Below are 13,953 nucleotides of genomic sequence, written 5' to 3'. Positions count from 1 at the left end.
CTTTCTGGCCGGCTGTTCTGTTTCATTGCTGGGTGTCTATTCTGTTGTCTTAATTCTGGTAAAATGTAGTAATGCCTTTTTTTTTTTTTTTTTTTGAGAGACTTTAAAACAGCAAATAGCAGATTTACGGGAAGATTTGAAAAGAAAGGAAACCAAATGGTCAAGTACACACGGCCGTCTCAGAAGCCAGATAGAAATGTTAGTCAGAGAGAACACAGACCTCAGGGAAGAAATAAAAGTGATGGAACGATTCCGACTGGATGCCTGGAAAAGAGCAGAAGCCGTAGAGCGCAGCCTTGAGGTGGAGAAGAAGGACAAGCTCGCGGTAGGCGGGGAGGCCAGTGGGTTGTGTCAGGCCGGGGGAGCTTCAGTATCTGAGCGTTCAAATTCATAGAGTCAGAAAGTAGAATGGGGCTGCCAGGGGCTGGGGGGCAGTGGGGAGGGACTGTGAACATGGATAGTTTCCGTCTTGTAAGATGAAAAGTGTCCTGGAGCTGGATGGAGGGTGATGGTTGCAGTATACCCCAGAGATGCTTAATGCCACTGAAGTGTGCACCTAAACATGCCGAAGACGGTGAATTTTATGTGATACCTATTTTACCACCACTAAAAAGATTGTCCAAGCGTTGCTATACACGGGCACTTGGCAGACTCATTTCTCTAATTCCTGTGGAGGAGGTTTGCTACAGTAGGCAGATCATCTCTGTTAAAACAGACCAGGGGAGATTTTGGCCGAGAGTTGCATGCATATGACCCTTTTAAATCAAGTAATTGGTCTTCCATTCATCTTTGTGAACAACCAGGGTGTGCCAGGCACTGCGTTAGGCGCTTGGGGTACAGCAGTGAACAGACAAAATTCCTTACCCTTATGAAGCTTACATTCCAGTGGTGGAAGAAAGACTGTAATAAGTCAAATAATAAAACGTGTGGTGTGTGAGATGGTGATGAGACCAGGAGAAGCAGGGCGGTGGAGTGGCGTCACCATCTGGGTGGGACGGCCTGGGAAGCGCATGTGAGGAGTGGCTGGGTGGCCGCCTGAGCCTGCAGAGGAGCCCCAGGCTGTAGCCGCGCCTGAGTGGGCCTGGGACGGGGCAATCGGAGTATGGGCGAGGAGTGGTGGGCCAGCCCTTGGGGTGGGATGGGACATGGGTGGTGGATGGGAGTCCTAACAGATGGCAGCATGCACCTGGGCGTTTTTTGAGTGAGGGGGAGTCTGAAGGGCTCTGAATAAACAGTGGCCAGGCCTCTTTACCTCTGACCGCTGTAGACCAGGAACAGGTGGAAGGGAGCGTGGGCAACACCAGGCACACGGTAGGGCTCGGGGGACCGGGTGGCAGTGGCAGGTGGAGAGAAGCAGACTGTGTTTGTCGTTGAGCTGTGTGTGGGGTTGGTGGTGACATCAAGGAAGGAGTCAGGAATGGCCTCAACTTAGTTTTGTGTGTTGGTCTCACGAAGGTCCCACTGACTAGGAGCAACTGCAAGAAGGGAGCACATGGCCACCAGGAACTCAGGCTTGGACAGGGGACATTGAAATGCCTACAAGACACACGGGAGATCCGACTAGGCAGCTGCACACGGCAGCACAGGCTCCGGTTGGGGACAGACACCCGGGGTCATCCAATGTGTGATACAGCACGGGGCAGGGAGAGGCAGCAGGGCTGTGAGTAGGCAGGGAGGAGTGGGTGAGCAGCCAGAGAGCAGGAGGCCAGGAGGCTGTGTGGTGTCCTGAGAACAAGTGAAGAAAAGGCTGCAAGGAGGAGAGTGGCCGCCTGTGTCGGGTGTGGCAGCAGCTCAGAGGACTGAAACCGGCCGTGGGGTTTACCAGGTGGAAGGAACTGTGGGCCTTGAGAAGGTCTGTTTCCCTGGAGTGTTGAAGAGGAAAGCCTGATTGGCTGGGAGCAGATAACAGCTTTGTAGTTTTGCAGTAAATTAAGGACATGAGGGTAGTAGCCATAGGGAAAATGTTTTTAAGATGGTGAAATTAACAGGTGTTTGTGTAGTGGTTGGACTGATTCAGTGGAGAGGAAGATATCGATGCAGGAGGAAGTGGAAGAATTGCAGAAGCACCACACTTGGCGAAGTGAGAGGAGCTGGGTCCAGGCAGGGAGTGGAGGGCAGGCTGTGGCCAGGCAATGGCCTTCATGCCCAGAGGCGGGAGGTGCAGGCACAGCCCGGGCTTCTGTGAGGGCGGAGGTGTCAGGAGGGGAGGAGATACAGAAAGCCAGAGGTCATCTGTGTGAACAAAAGCAGAGGCTGGGGTAATAGAGTGATTCGTGGCTGTACCTGGGCCCACCTGGGTCAGAGACTGAAATTTTAAAACGAGAATTGCACGTATGTTGTTCTTAGCTTGTGGTCATCCAAGTGAATGCCACCAAGTGAGCAGAGGGAGGGAAGCTAACAGTGTGTGTGACAAGAGTGCCTGCTGCAGAGCATACTTTAGCTGCAAGAGGACAGTGTGGGCCCGGAGGCTTTCAGGACATGGCAAGCACTGGGGGTCGAGGACCCGCAGGGCCATGTCTGTCGGCCGTGAGCGTGGTCAGGGCCAGGGAATTAACAGAATGAGCTGCAAAGACGGGAGAGTAGTGAGAAAGTAGCATTCTGCTCCTCGCCACCCCCTACCTTTTAGCGTGAAAGCTTCCCAAAATAAGAGAATAGGGGAAAGAATGTACAGTTAACAGCTGGGTACCCACTTGGATTCAACCACTAGGAACATTTTGCCATAGTTCTGCCTGTTTCACTGAACCATTTGAAGGTAGTTGTAGGAATCATGGCATCTCACCCCTAAATGCTTTAGCATTTTATTAAATTGCATTAACTTTTGAAGAGACCAGGCTGATTATTTTCTAGAATGCCCCACCTTCTGGATTTTTGTAAGTAGAATGCCTTGAAAATTAATAATTTTGTGGTTATTGATAATTGCAGACGTTGATAGTATTGATAATAACAAGTTCTAGGGTTGACCACTGGGGTGTGGAGCTGAGGTAGGACACCAAGAAGGACAGCACTGGAAGCATCATCTCCTGGCAGGCAGGGACCTGGTGGGGGCTGGGGCAAGTAGTATTGGGGCTTGATTTGGCCAGAAATGGAGGTGGGATGCAGAGAGGACTCACCCCACCTCATCCTCACAGGGAGTGCTCGGTGGTGGTCTCGGGGAGAGCTGGGCTCAGCTGGACTGTCCTGGGGGGAGTGAGTGGGGAGCACCCTGCTCTGTAATGGTCAGAGGAGATGGTTCAGGTTACCTTGCCTGCTGTGTCCTCACTTGAATGTTTGTCAAAAGGAGCGTGTGTGTGTGCGCGCGCGCGTGCACGCACGTGCATGTAGTGATTCCTAAATAACAGCTTGTTTTGGTCTATTGTATAAATGAAAATAATATCAATAAACAAAACCCACGGCGTTCTCATCACTAGCTGAGTTTTATTAGTTTCACTTAGTGTATTAATAGACTAACACTCATTTTAAATGAAAAATTCTCTTATGCTATAGAACACATCTGTTCGATTTCAAAACAATCAGATGTCTTCAGGAACCCAGGTAGAAAAATACAAGAAAAATTATCTTCCAATGCAAGGTAAGAGGCTGCATGATCTTTTTACAAAACATTTCAGAATGTAAAGAATAAACAGTTTAAATACCCAACTTAATAAAACATTGTAAATGTAATTGAAGCTCCTGTGCATCATCTTATTCCCCCAGTTAATTTCTGCCCTGATAATGGCCCAGGCTTATTTTTTTAAAATTCTTTTACCATGTTGTGTTCATAAATTGATATACTGGTTTAGCATCCCACATCTGAAACTTTCTGAAGGCAAGAATGATGCTCAAAGGAAACATTCATTGGAGCATTCTGAATGTGGATTAGGGATGCTCAACCAGTAAGTATTTGCAAATATTTCAAAACTTGGAAAAAAAATGGAGATCTGCAACACTGTTCGCAAGCATTTTGGGTAAGGGACACTCAAGCTTGTGGTATTGTTTCATATTCTGTGTGTCCTTCTGCAATTTTTCTCTCAATACCGTATGACTTACCCATCTTAACACACAAAACCTCCAGTGGATTGATTTTAGTAGCTATATAGATGGCGTTGGATACTGCTGCAGTTCAACATTCCTGCTGAGGGGCAGGTAGGTTTGCATGCTAATGAGGAGGGCTGCAGAGCGTGTCTTGATCCTGTGGCTTCTCTAGGATACATGTGAAGAGGAAGATGCCGGGCCGTGTCAGCTGGAGGTTTTCCCTTTGCTCTGCACCATGGTGGTACCAGTTTTTTACTGTCAGCAGAGTATGCTCTTCATACTTGCAAACACTTGATCTGGCCAGACTTTAAAATTTTGGCCAGTTGATATAAAATGATGGTTCATTCCGTGAGCTGGTAAGGCCCTGTGAGCATTTCTTACATTCAGTCAGCATTTGAGGTTCCCCTTTTGTGAACTGCCTGTTCCTTTGTCCATTTAAAATTTTGGATGTGTGTGTGTGTTTTCTCCTTATAATTATTCTGCATACTAATCCTTTGTCAGTTACAAGGACTGCTAATATTTTCTCCCAATCTGGGTTCAGTTTTTCAGTTTGTGTTTTTTAATGTTTTTCCTTGTAATGTTGACTTTACCAGTCTTTTAAAATAGGTTTTGGTTTTCATGACTTTAATTCTTCTCAATCCTCAGGCCGTAAGTACACCATTTTCTTCTTTGCGCTTTTGCATTCACATCTGAGTTTTTAATCTGGAATTTTAAAAAATTATTTTCATGAAATAAATTTAGGAAAGATATATGCAATTTGACAATTACAAAGCAAATACTTGGGTTACCACCACCTGCTTAAAGACATAGATTAGTGGCAGCCCAGAACGGCCCTCTGTGGAGTCCATGGCTTCTCTTTATGGCATACTCATGTTCTCGTGCTCTGCTTCATTGCGCCCTCAGATACTGTGGTTTTTTACAAATGGAAGATTTGTAGCAACTCTGCACTGAGCAGGTCTGTTGGTGCCATTTTCCAATAGCATGTGCTCACTTTGGTAGTATACATTAGCAGTCCCCAGCCTTTTTGGCATCAGGGACCAGTTTTGTAGAAGACAATTTTTGCATGGACTGGGGGAAGGGGGATGGTTTTGGGATGATTCAGCATATTAAATTTATTGTGCACTTTAATTCTAATATTATTACATTGTAACATATAATGAAATAATTTTGACTCACCATAACGTAGAATCAGGGGGAGCCCTGAGCCTGTTTTCCTGCAGTTAGACGGTCCCATCTGGGGGTGATGGGAGACAGTGACAGATCATCAGGCATTAATTAGATTCTCACAAGGAGCGCGCACCCTAGATCCCGCGCACATGCAGTTCACAATAGGGCTCTTGCTCCTGCGAGAATCTAATGCCGCTGCTGATCTGACAGAAGGAGGCGGCGCTCAGGTGGTCATGCGAGTGATGGGGCGGTGCTGTAAATACAGGTGAAGCTTTGCTGGCTCGCCCACCCGCTGCTCGTCTCCTGCTGTGTGGCCCAGTTCCTACAGGCCCCAGACCAGTATATGGCGGGGCTTGGGGCCCCCTGGTATAAGTGGTATATTTTTAACCTACATATATTGCAAATCAGTATCTTCTCCTGGTTCATGGCTTGTCTTTTTGCTCTTTATAGTATCTTTTGATGAACCTAAATTCTTAAGTAGTTCACTTTCAGCTTTTCCCTTTGGGCCGTGCTTCTTAGTTCTTTCCCTCTCTTGGGGTCATCAACATCCCTCCCCTAGTCCCCACCCAGCTATTCCAGCACTGTATACCCCCAGCTTCCTCCGTCCCCACTTTCCAAGGTGGGTTCCCACAGTCCTCTGGACAGTGTGCTTGCACCTGGAGCCTGTCCATGCCCACGGTCACCTCTCCTTATCCTGCCTAGTTGGTGGATACTCGGGGTTCAAGTTAAAGTTAGTTCATAATCAGCCTGAGAAGAATTAAATTTGATATACAGTGGCTTTGCAGCCTGGTTCTGCCTTTTATTAGTTGACAACCTTGGCAGGTTATTTAACCACTTAGCCTTGGTTTTCTTGCCTATAAAATGGGAATATTATTCTAGTCTTTTCTGTAGAGGTGGTTATGAGAAATGATGTCACACAGCTTTAGTCATAGTTAACTTTGCACACATAACCTCTGGGGGTGAAGCTTGACATTCTTGTGTCATCCCAAACAGAGCACTCCTGCTCTCCCCCAGAGCCTTGTCTGCCATCTGCCCCTTGGCTCAAGCCCAGACGCCTGTGTACTCCGAGTACTTTTTCTGTTATCCTTCACCATCCACTCCCAGCAGTCCCTAGACTGATCCTTCGGATGTTATTTTCTGGATCTGTTAGTTACACTGAATCATGAAATTGCTGATGTGTGGCAGTTTGGGACCTACAAATCAGTCGTTTCCCGTGGTGTAATGGAACCATTCCTGTCTCACAGGCACAGCACAGCCGCCTCACACGCCCGGCAGCTTGTTGGCTGACCGCCTGCCTTCGCTCTCCTCCTTCAGGCCATTCTCCTGTAACATCCAGCTCCGTTACACTTTTTAACATGTAGGTCAGATTCTGGCACTTGCTCGAGACCCTTCCAAGTTGAGTGTTTACAATATGAATTGGCACATAGGATGAAAATACTGGCACTTCAGTGTATTTTGAGAGATTCATCTCACTTTGTTGTTGGTGGAGGTGTGTTTATTTTGTAATGTATGTGTTGCTGGTACAGTATGTGATTGGTGTGCTGGTCATATTATAAAAACTTTACACCACAGCCACAAGGGCATTTATGTTTTAACTAAATACCCTGTTATTTGGTGAAGCCAAATTCCACAGGTGTTAGATGCCTTTTATCTGCACCTTACACCTTGTGATTGTCTCTGAAATACATTTGGGTCTGTCTGTCAGGCTGTTTGATCACTTGTCTCTTCCCCAGGATTGTAAACTCTGAGGACAGATACTGTCTTCTTGGACATCTAGGACTTGAGTACCTGTGTCAGAGAACTACAAATTAGTAAAGAAAAACATTAAGACATCCTTAACTAATGGATAAAGGACAGCAGTTCACAGGATATGAACTAAGGAAATGTTTGATCATACTAGTAAAATTTTCAATTAACTGTTAAATCTAACTCTGACAATTTTATTCTAATAGGCAATCCACCTCGAAGATCCAAGTCTGCACCTCCTCGTGATTTAGGCAATTCGGATAAGGGACAAGTAAATCTGTTTTTATATATTCAAACATACATTACTCAGGCTTGAAATCAATGTGTGAATAGACTTAAGTTTCTAAGCCATAAGTAAAAGAGTTTTTACTTAACATTATAAATGTTGTATTTTGTAAACACTAGTATCAGAATCTGGCTTCGGAAGTAAGAGGTTTTAACTGCTAAAATGTCTTGTGCTTACAGGCTGCCTCTCCCAGGGAGCCACTTGAACCACTGAACTTCCCAGATTCTGAATATAAAGAGGAAGAGGAAGACCACAACATACAGGGAGAAATCAGTCATCCTGATGGAAAGGTTAAAATTTTTTTTGAAATAATGAATTCTAAAAAAAATAAACATTGGTTAAAATAGTTGAAACACATAGAATCTAAAATAAGGGCTCTTTGGATAACTTGCCTTTAGATGCCATTTCTCGTTCAGAGATTCAGCAAAAGAAGGCATACAATCGCTGTATGATTTTTGTTCTTACTCCAAAGCCTTTGTAATCCTTGGCACTTCTTAAAAGCTTCAGTTCATTCTAGGTCTTCCTTTCTTGCAGCCTTTCTTATACTGATCCTGAATCAGGGGCCTCTCTCCCTGTCTCCAGCCAACAGTTTTATTCTTATGCTTAGGGAAGTTTCTTAGTGGGAAAACTGCCTGGGGGTTCCAGCTAAAGGGAATGAGGAGGAAAGGGATATATACAGGTTAGAGGTGATGAGGGAATTTTTCCCTCAGGTTTATGGAAAATTTACTTATCAAATACCCTAAACTGGTCCATTTCTATTGAAATTATAGGGTTAGAGTTCACTGCTATCCTTGAGGAGTGACAGAAGGACAAAGAGCAACAGTCAAAAGTAGTAGTTAGACTTTCCTGTACGTCTACAGGATAAGGGAAGGTTTTCTTTTTTAGATGAATTCCAGCTAATACATGGAAAAGGAATGAGAACATTAGAAAATCACGAGTTTGCTACTTCTGATGAAATAAAGGATCTTTTGAGGGAATGTTTTACATTTTATTACAAAAAAATTCAAAGTAGGCAGTTGGGAGGAGAATTAGGCATATATTGGTCAGGAGAAAATCTTCCTTAGGTGACAATCTTGTGTTTTTTTAGGTGGAAAAGGTTTATAAGAATGGGTGTCGTGTTATACTGTTTCCCAATGGAACTCGGAAGGAAGTGAGTGCAGATGGGAAGACCATCACCGTCACTTTCTTTAATGGTGACGTGAAGCAGGTCATGCCAGACCAGAGAGTGGTATGTGTCCAGAGGCGTTCTCCTCCACAGCTTAACCATCTCGGGAGAAAAGGCAGACTGACTGTGTGTCTTTACAGATCTACTACTACGCAGCTGCCCAGACCACTCACACGACGTACCCGGAGGGACTGGAAGTCTTACATTTCTCAAGTGGACAAATAGGTACAAACTTGTTTCACCCTCTCATTAAATTCTTCCCTTCCTTCAAAAAATATTTATTGTAACTTTTTAAACAGAAAAGCATTTCCCAGATGGAAGAAAAGAAATCACGTTTCCTGACCAGACTGTTAAAAACTTATTTCCTGATGGACAAGAAGAAAGCATTTTCCCAGATGGTACAATTGTCAGAGTACAACGGTATGACACCATTATGTTCAATTGTCAGAGCACAACGGTATGACACCATCATGTACAATTGTCAGAGTACAACGGTATGACACCATTATGTTCACAGAAAAACCACTCGGTGTGACAGCTGTTCACTGTGCTCAGAAGGTGCCCCAGCCTTGTATTTCTGATGACACACGACATCCATATTAGGGGGTTCAGTTTGAATGAATGTCCCATAGGCATGTCAAGCAGTCAACTTGATGCTTTTTCATTCCATTCTTTCAAAACAGATTTTAAGTTTGATCATGCCCCTTCCCAGGAATGGCTCTCTTCCCCACCTGATACAGAGCAAGCACTCAGATGGTTTTTAAATGTGTGAAAGAAGGGCCCATTTTAATATAACAAACAAGAGGAAGAACACAAGTTTAAAAAAATCCCTAAGCATTTTGTGGTGAAAATATAAATGATTAAAACTAGCTTTTAACAGGTACATGTAAATGCTAATCTGATAATTGGAACTAGCACCATGAAGCAGAACCACTGAAGAAAATTACAATTGTACAGGGGAAAGAACCAAGGGATGTCTCCAGAAGTAGCTGCCAGAATCAAAAGGCTACTTTTCAATAGTTTTCCTGTTGCCTATTTTCTATTTTTTTAAAGAAACTCTATTTTAAATTTTACAGTGATGGCAACAAACTCATAGAGTTTAATAATGGCCAAAGAGAACTACATACTGCCCAGTTCAAGAGACGGGAATACCCAGATGGCACTGTTAAAACCGTATATGCAAACGGTCATCAAGAAACGAAGTACAGATCTGGTCGGATAAGAGTTAAGGACAAGGAGGGTAATGTGCTAATGGACACGGAGCTGTGACGATCCCTGTGTGATCATGAAGTAACAGTAACTGATTTTTCTTGTTAAAAAAATGTACATTTATTGTGGATTCTGTTTAATTTATTGTGTATGTGTGGGGAAAAGATTGGATTCTAAAATAAATGTTTATCCTGTGGCATCTTCCTTTTTATATTCTTTGAAATGCAATGATAGCTCTCATTTATAATTCACCTACCCTGCCTTTCAACAGAGTAAGGAAAGCATTTTTACTCTTTAGAAACTGTACAGGTTTTTACAATAAGTGGGTGTGTTTATTGGTTAGAAATGGCTATAAAAACCAAGAAGTACAGGAAGTACATTACATAGATGTCCCACAGGCACATCAGCCATAGAGCACTGGACTTGCACAGAAAGTGTACTCAAGGAGTAAACACGTCTCTGTAGCCAAAATATTACTATGTTCAGTTACTACCAAAATTAAAGCATTTGAGCTACTACAGAGGTTCATTCATTATAATAGAATGGGGAGTTACAACAGTGGATGAATATAAATAGGTCACATACAACCAGTAGTAATCATAGTGAGGAGAAAAGTTATAACAAGGCAGACACTGTAATGTCTCAAAATGGGACACCTGAGAGGAGAAGGGGCGTGAACGATGAGTAGCCGGTGTTAACCCATGGACCACCACTACCTTCCATCTTACCACAGTGACATTACTGTAGCCTCATGGAGGCAAGATGTCCCTGAAGGATGGGCAAGTCACCTACTTGTAAATTTATATAATAATTACAGATTGGTCTAGATAGACCTTACCTGTCACATACACCATGAATCAGGTTTTGTTAATGAAATCTATCAATTCCAGGTGACTTAACAATATGAAAAATAAAACTTTTCAAAGAAAGTACATACATATATATATATATGTAATATAATCTATCTCAGAAGAGGTAAGGGTTTTTAAATGAGACAAAAAGCACAAACCTTAAAGGAAAACATTGATAGGCCAGGCATGGTGGCTTATGCCTGTAATCCCAGCACTTTGGGAGGCGAAAGTTGGCAGATCACTTGAGGTCAGGAGTTCGAGACCAGCCTGGCCAACATGGTGAAACCCTGTCTCTACTAAAAATACAAAAATTAATTGGGTGTGGTGGTGCACGCCTGTAATCCCAGCTACCTGGGAGGTAGGACAATCGCTTGAACCCAGGAGGCAGGTTGCAGTGAGCTGAGACCATGCCACTGCACTCCAGTCTAGGTGAGAGTGAGACTTGTCTCAAAGGGGAAAAAAAAAAAGGAAAAAATGTTGCTAAATGAGTGAACATTTCTGTCAAATGATATTACAAAACGGGAAAGGCAAGCCCCAGACTCGAAGACATACAACTGATCAGGGATGATTAGAATACATCGTTTCTACAAATCAGTAAGAAAATTGCAAATAATTCAATAGAAAAATAGACAAAATATGAACAAGCAATAAACAAGTGACAGAATGGTCACCAGCTAATAAACCAGTGAATGCATATTCAACGAGATACGCAGTGAGATACCTTTTCTTACTAATACCACTGGCAAAAGTCTGGCGACACCAAGTGCTGACACAGCTCAGACAACCAGTGGTGGGATAAATTGGTAGAATATACTGTTCAGAAAGCAAAAAAGTAGTTGGAAAGTAATTGTAAAAGTAAAGTAACCCCATGACCCAGCAAATTCCATCACTATGTATATGTACTAGAAAACTGCTCATGTATACAAGGCTCCTAAAGGAATATTTATGAGAAAAAAACTGGTAAAGGAGTATCAGGATAAATTATGTGCACGGATGGATATAGCAGTAAAAGTGAATTGAGTTACACATACCAACATGGATAAATAGCAAACAAAATAGAAAATAAAAGATGATTGTGTGACAGATACATTAAAAAATACACAGAGCAATACTGTATCATTTATGGATGCATTCATACGTAGTAAAATTATAAAGACCTTTATATGAATGATAAACACCAAATCATAACAGTAGTATTTACCTCTTAATATGGTTGGCTGTGGTCCCACCCAAAATCTCCAATTGTTCTCATGATAATGAGTTCTGACAAGATCTGATGGTTTTATAAGGGGCGTCTCCCCCACTTTGCTTTGCATTGCTCCCTGCTGCCACCTTGTGAAGAAGGTGATTTGCTTCCCCTTCACCTTCTGCCATGTTTGTAAGTTTCCTGAGGCCTCCCCAGCCATGTGTATCTGAGAGTCAGTTAAACCTCTTTCCTTTCTAAATTACCCAGTCGCAGGCAGTTCTATCAGTGTAAGAACATACTAATACACTTCTACAGAATGCAGGGAGAATGTGCTTGGGAGCAGCTTTTTCGTACTAATGTCTTACTTCTTAAGCTGAATCATTAGGTATAAAATGAATAAATTTTTTTCATGTGTCTTAGCTATTTCATTTTGAAATTATGGTAAAATAAAACAAGCAAATGTTTGGAAGCAAACATTTATTAACTTTTTTTTTCCACACAATTCCTAACAGCTCGATATGTAAAAATGAGGAGAGGTAAAGCACTATTGCTGAACAAGTTAAGAAAATTAAGCCTGAAATAGTCTAAATGTAAGACATAGTCTAAACATAACAGAAAACTTTCTTCTAAGCTTCTATAGATGCTCTGCACTGTATACCTGAAAAACAAAATGTGTTATTTTAAACCTTTACTTAATGTAAATGTGCAAGTCTAGCTGAATCATTCCTTATGGACAAGATTAAAAAGTTAGCTGGCTACCCATGTACTTTAGTAACTTGGTACGAGGATGGTGGCTGCTCAGTAGTTCTGTGTGCTTAGCGGGTATTTATGTGCTTTACTTACAGTGCCCACTCTCTCCTGCTGTCCCCATGTACCCTGGTACTGTGAGAGTCATGACAGCCCATCCAAGCGTCCTTACAGATAGGGGGCCTCTTTGATACTAGTGCTGACTAGGTGAGAAGGCCTATGAAGAAATCTGGAAGAGATTCTTGGGGAGCGTTGCTGTCATTCCTTTGAGAAATCAAGGAAAATCCATGGATGCTTTTCTGATCAATCTAGCATTAATCTCCACTAGTCCCATGCCTTATGCTATGAATAGAACAAGAACTTACACTTAGGCGTTATTCATCTTTATCTGCAAGCCCCATTTCTACTAATGGCATATGAACTGGATGCTGCTCATCATCATATAATGTCACTATCTGTTCTGGTGCCGGAGCCTAAAATTAAAAGATACAGTTGTCAAGAAAACAGTAATGTCTTGGCTGCCTTTTCCCTCTCACATCTGGCCATTCACACAGGTGGAAAAAGGCGTTCTCTCAGGGGCCTATTGAAAATTTATACTCTATGCTTCCAAAAGGCATCTGTGGTGGTTTCTTGCAAAACCCCATTCTTTCCATTCTTCTGCTCTATTTAAATTCCTTCTCACAAGGTTTTCCTAAATGAAGCCAGGGGGCTTTGCCACCACCATCCCTTGTTATAGGTCATTTGCATTCCACACAAAGCATTATACCTTTATGCATAAACTGACAGTGATGGTTAATATTAGTTGTTAACTTCACTGGATTGAGGGATGCCTCGATGGCTGGTGAAGCATTTCTAGGTGTGTCTGTGAGGGTGTTTTCAGAGGAGACTGGTGCTAAATCAGTGGACAGAGGAAGACCCACTCTCCATGTGGGCAAGGGACATCCAGTTGGCTGGGAGACAAACAGGCAGAAAGGGAGTTCTCTGCTCTCCTTCCTGAGTAGGGGACACCTTTTCTCCTCCTCCCCTCGGACATCAGCCTCCAGATTCTTTGGCTTTTGGGCTGTAGGACTTGCACCAGTGACCTCCCAGGGGCTCTTTGGCCTCGGACTAGCGACTGCATTGTCAGCTTCCCTAGTTCTGAGGCCTCCAGACTGACCCAGGCTACCAGCTTCTCTGGTTCTCCAGCTTGCAGACAGCTTATCATAGGACTTCACCTTTGATTGTGTGAGCCAGTTCCCTTAATAAATCCTCTCATATATCTATGGTTCTGATTATCCTCATATACTCACAAAATTTTGAATATTAGAGAAGTGAAAAAAGACATATCTATAAGAAATACTTGCCCTGTCTGTATTTTCACTAGGTTGAGAGAAAGCCTGGATGAGCTAGTCATACCACTCTGCACATGCAGTAGCATATATACAGGGATTTTCAAAAAGCACTTTCCAGGAACCACGCTGACTGATGATGAGCTCATCTGTGTCACAGCCAGTGTGTCAGGAATCCCCAAACCGTGGCCCCAGGCAGGCATCACAAGGGAGGGAAGCAGGCGGAGCTGCACCAGCAGTGAGGACTAGGTGAACTG

The 13,953-nt window shown here is 43.2% G+C and overlaps 2 protein-coding genes across 5 annotated transcripts in view; one reads left to right on the top strand and one right to left on the bottom strand.

The window, feature by feature from the left end:
* CENPJ (centromere protein J) overlaps positions 1 to 10,512 on the top strand; it is a 48,147-nt gene extending 37,635 nt beyond the window's left edge. Inside the window, exons 10-18 of one of the 3 annotated variants that reach the window (XR_001008217.1) lie at positions 101 to 325; positions 3,484 to 3,568; positions 6,423 to 6,539; positions 7,131 to 7,195; positions 7,390 to 7,500; positions 8,298 to 8,438; positions 8,516 to 8,600; positions 8,675 to 8,795; positions 9,452 to 10,512. Coding sequence is in view for 1 of the 3 variants with exons in the window: in XM_011999942.1 (XP_011855332.1) it covers positions 101 to 325; positions 3,484 to 3,568; positions 7,131 to 7,195; positions 7,390 to 7,500; positions 8,298 to 8,438; positions 8,516 to 8,600; positions 8,675 to 8,795; positions 9,452 to 9,644 (1,026 nt within the window). In the remaining 2 variants the exon portion in view is untranslated. The remainder of the gene's footprint in view (positions 1 to 100; positions 326 to 3,483; positions 3,569 to 6,422; positions 6,540 to 7,130; positions 7,196 to 7,389; positions 7,501 to 8,297; positions 8,439 to 8,515; positions 8,601 to 8,674; positions 8,796 to 9,451) is intronic. The other 2 variants (XM_011999942.1, XR_001008218.1) reach the window with 2 other exon arrangements.
* Positions 10,513 to 12,083: 1,571 nt separating this feature from the next.
* Positions 12,084 to 13,953, bottom strand: part of RNF17 (ring finger protein 17) — a 118,548-nt gene continuing 116,678 nt past the window's right edge. For both annotated transcript variants that reach the window (XM_011999939.1, XM_011999940.1), the window contains exons 35-36: positions 12,734 to 12,841; positions 12,084 to 12,279 (exon numbers count right to left, since the gene is read on the bottom strand). In XM_011999939.1, coding sequence (XP_011855329.1) covers positions 12,743 to 12,841 — 99 coding nt within the window. In that variant the 3' untranslated portion in view covers positions 12,084 to 12,279; positions 12,734 to 12,742. The remainder of the gene's footprint in view (positions 12,280 to 12,733; positions 12,842 to 13,953) is intronic.

The sequence above is a fragment of the Mandrillus leucophaeus genome, unplaced genomic scaffold, assembly GCF_000951045.1.
Source record: "Mandrillus leucophaeus isolate KB7577 unplaced genomic scaffold, Mleu.le_1.0 Scaffold61, whole genome shotgun sequence".
Taxonomy (NCBI): domain Eukaryota; kingdom Metazoa; phylum Chordata; class Mammalia; order Primates; family Cercopithecidae; genus Mandrillus; species Mandrillus leucophaeus.
Note: the sequence above shows the minus strand (reverse complement) of the source record. Positions and strands in the feature narration are given on the sequence as shown.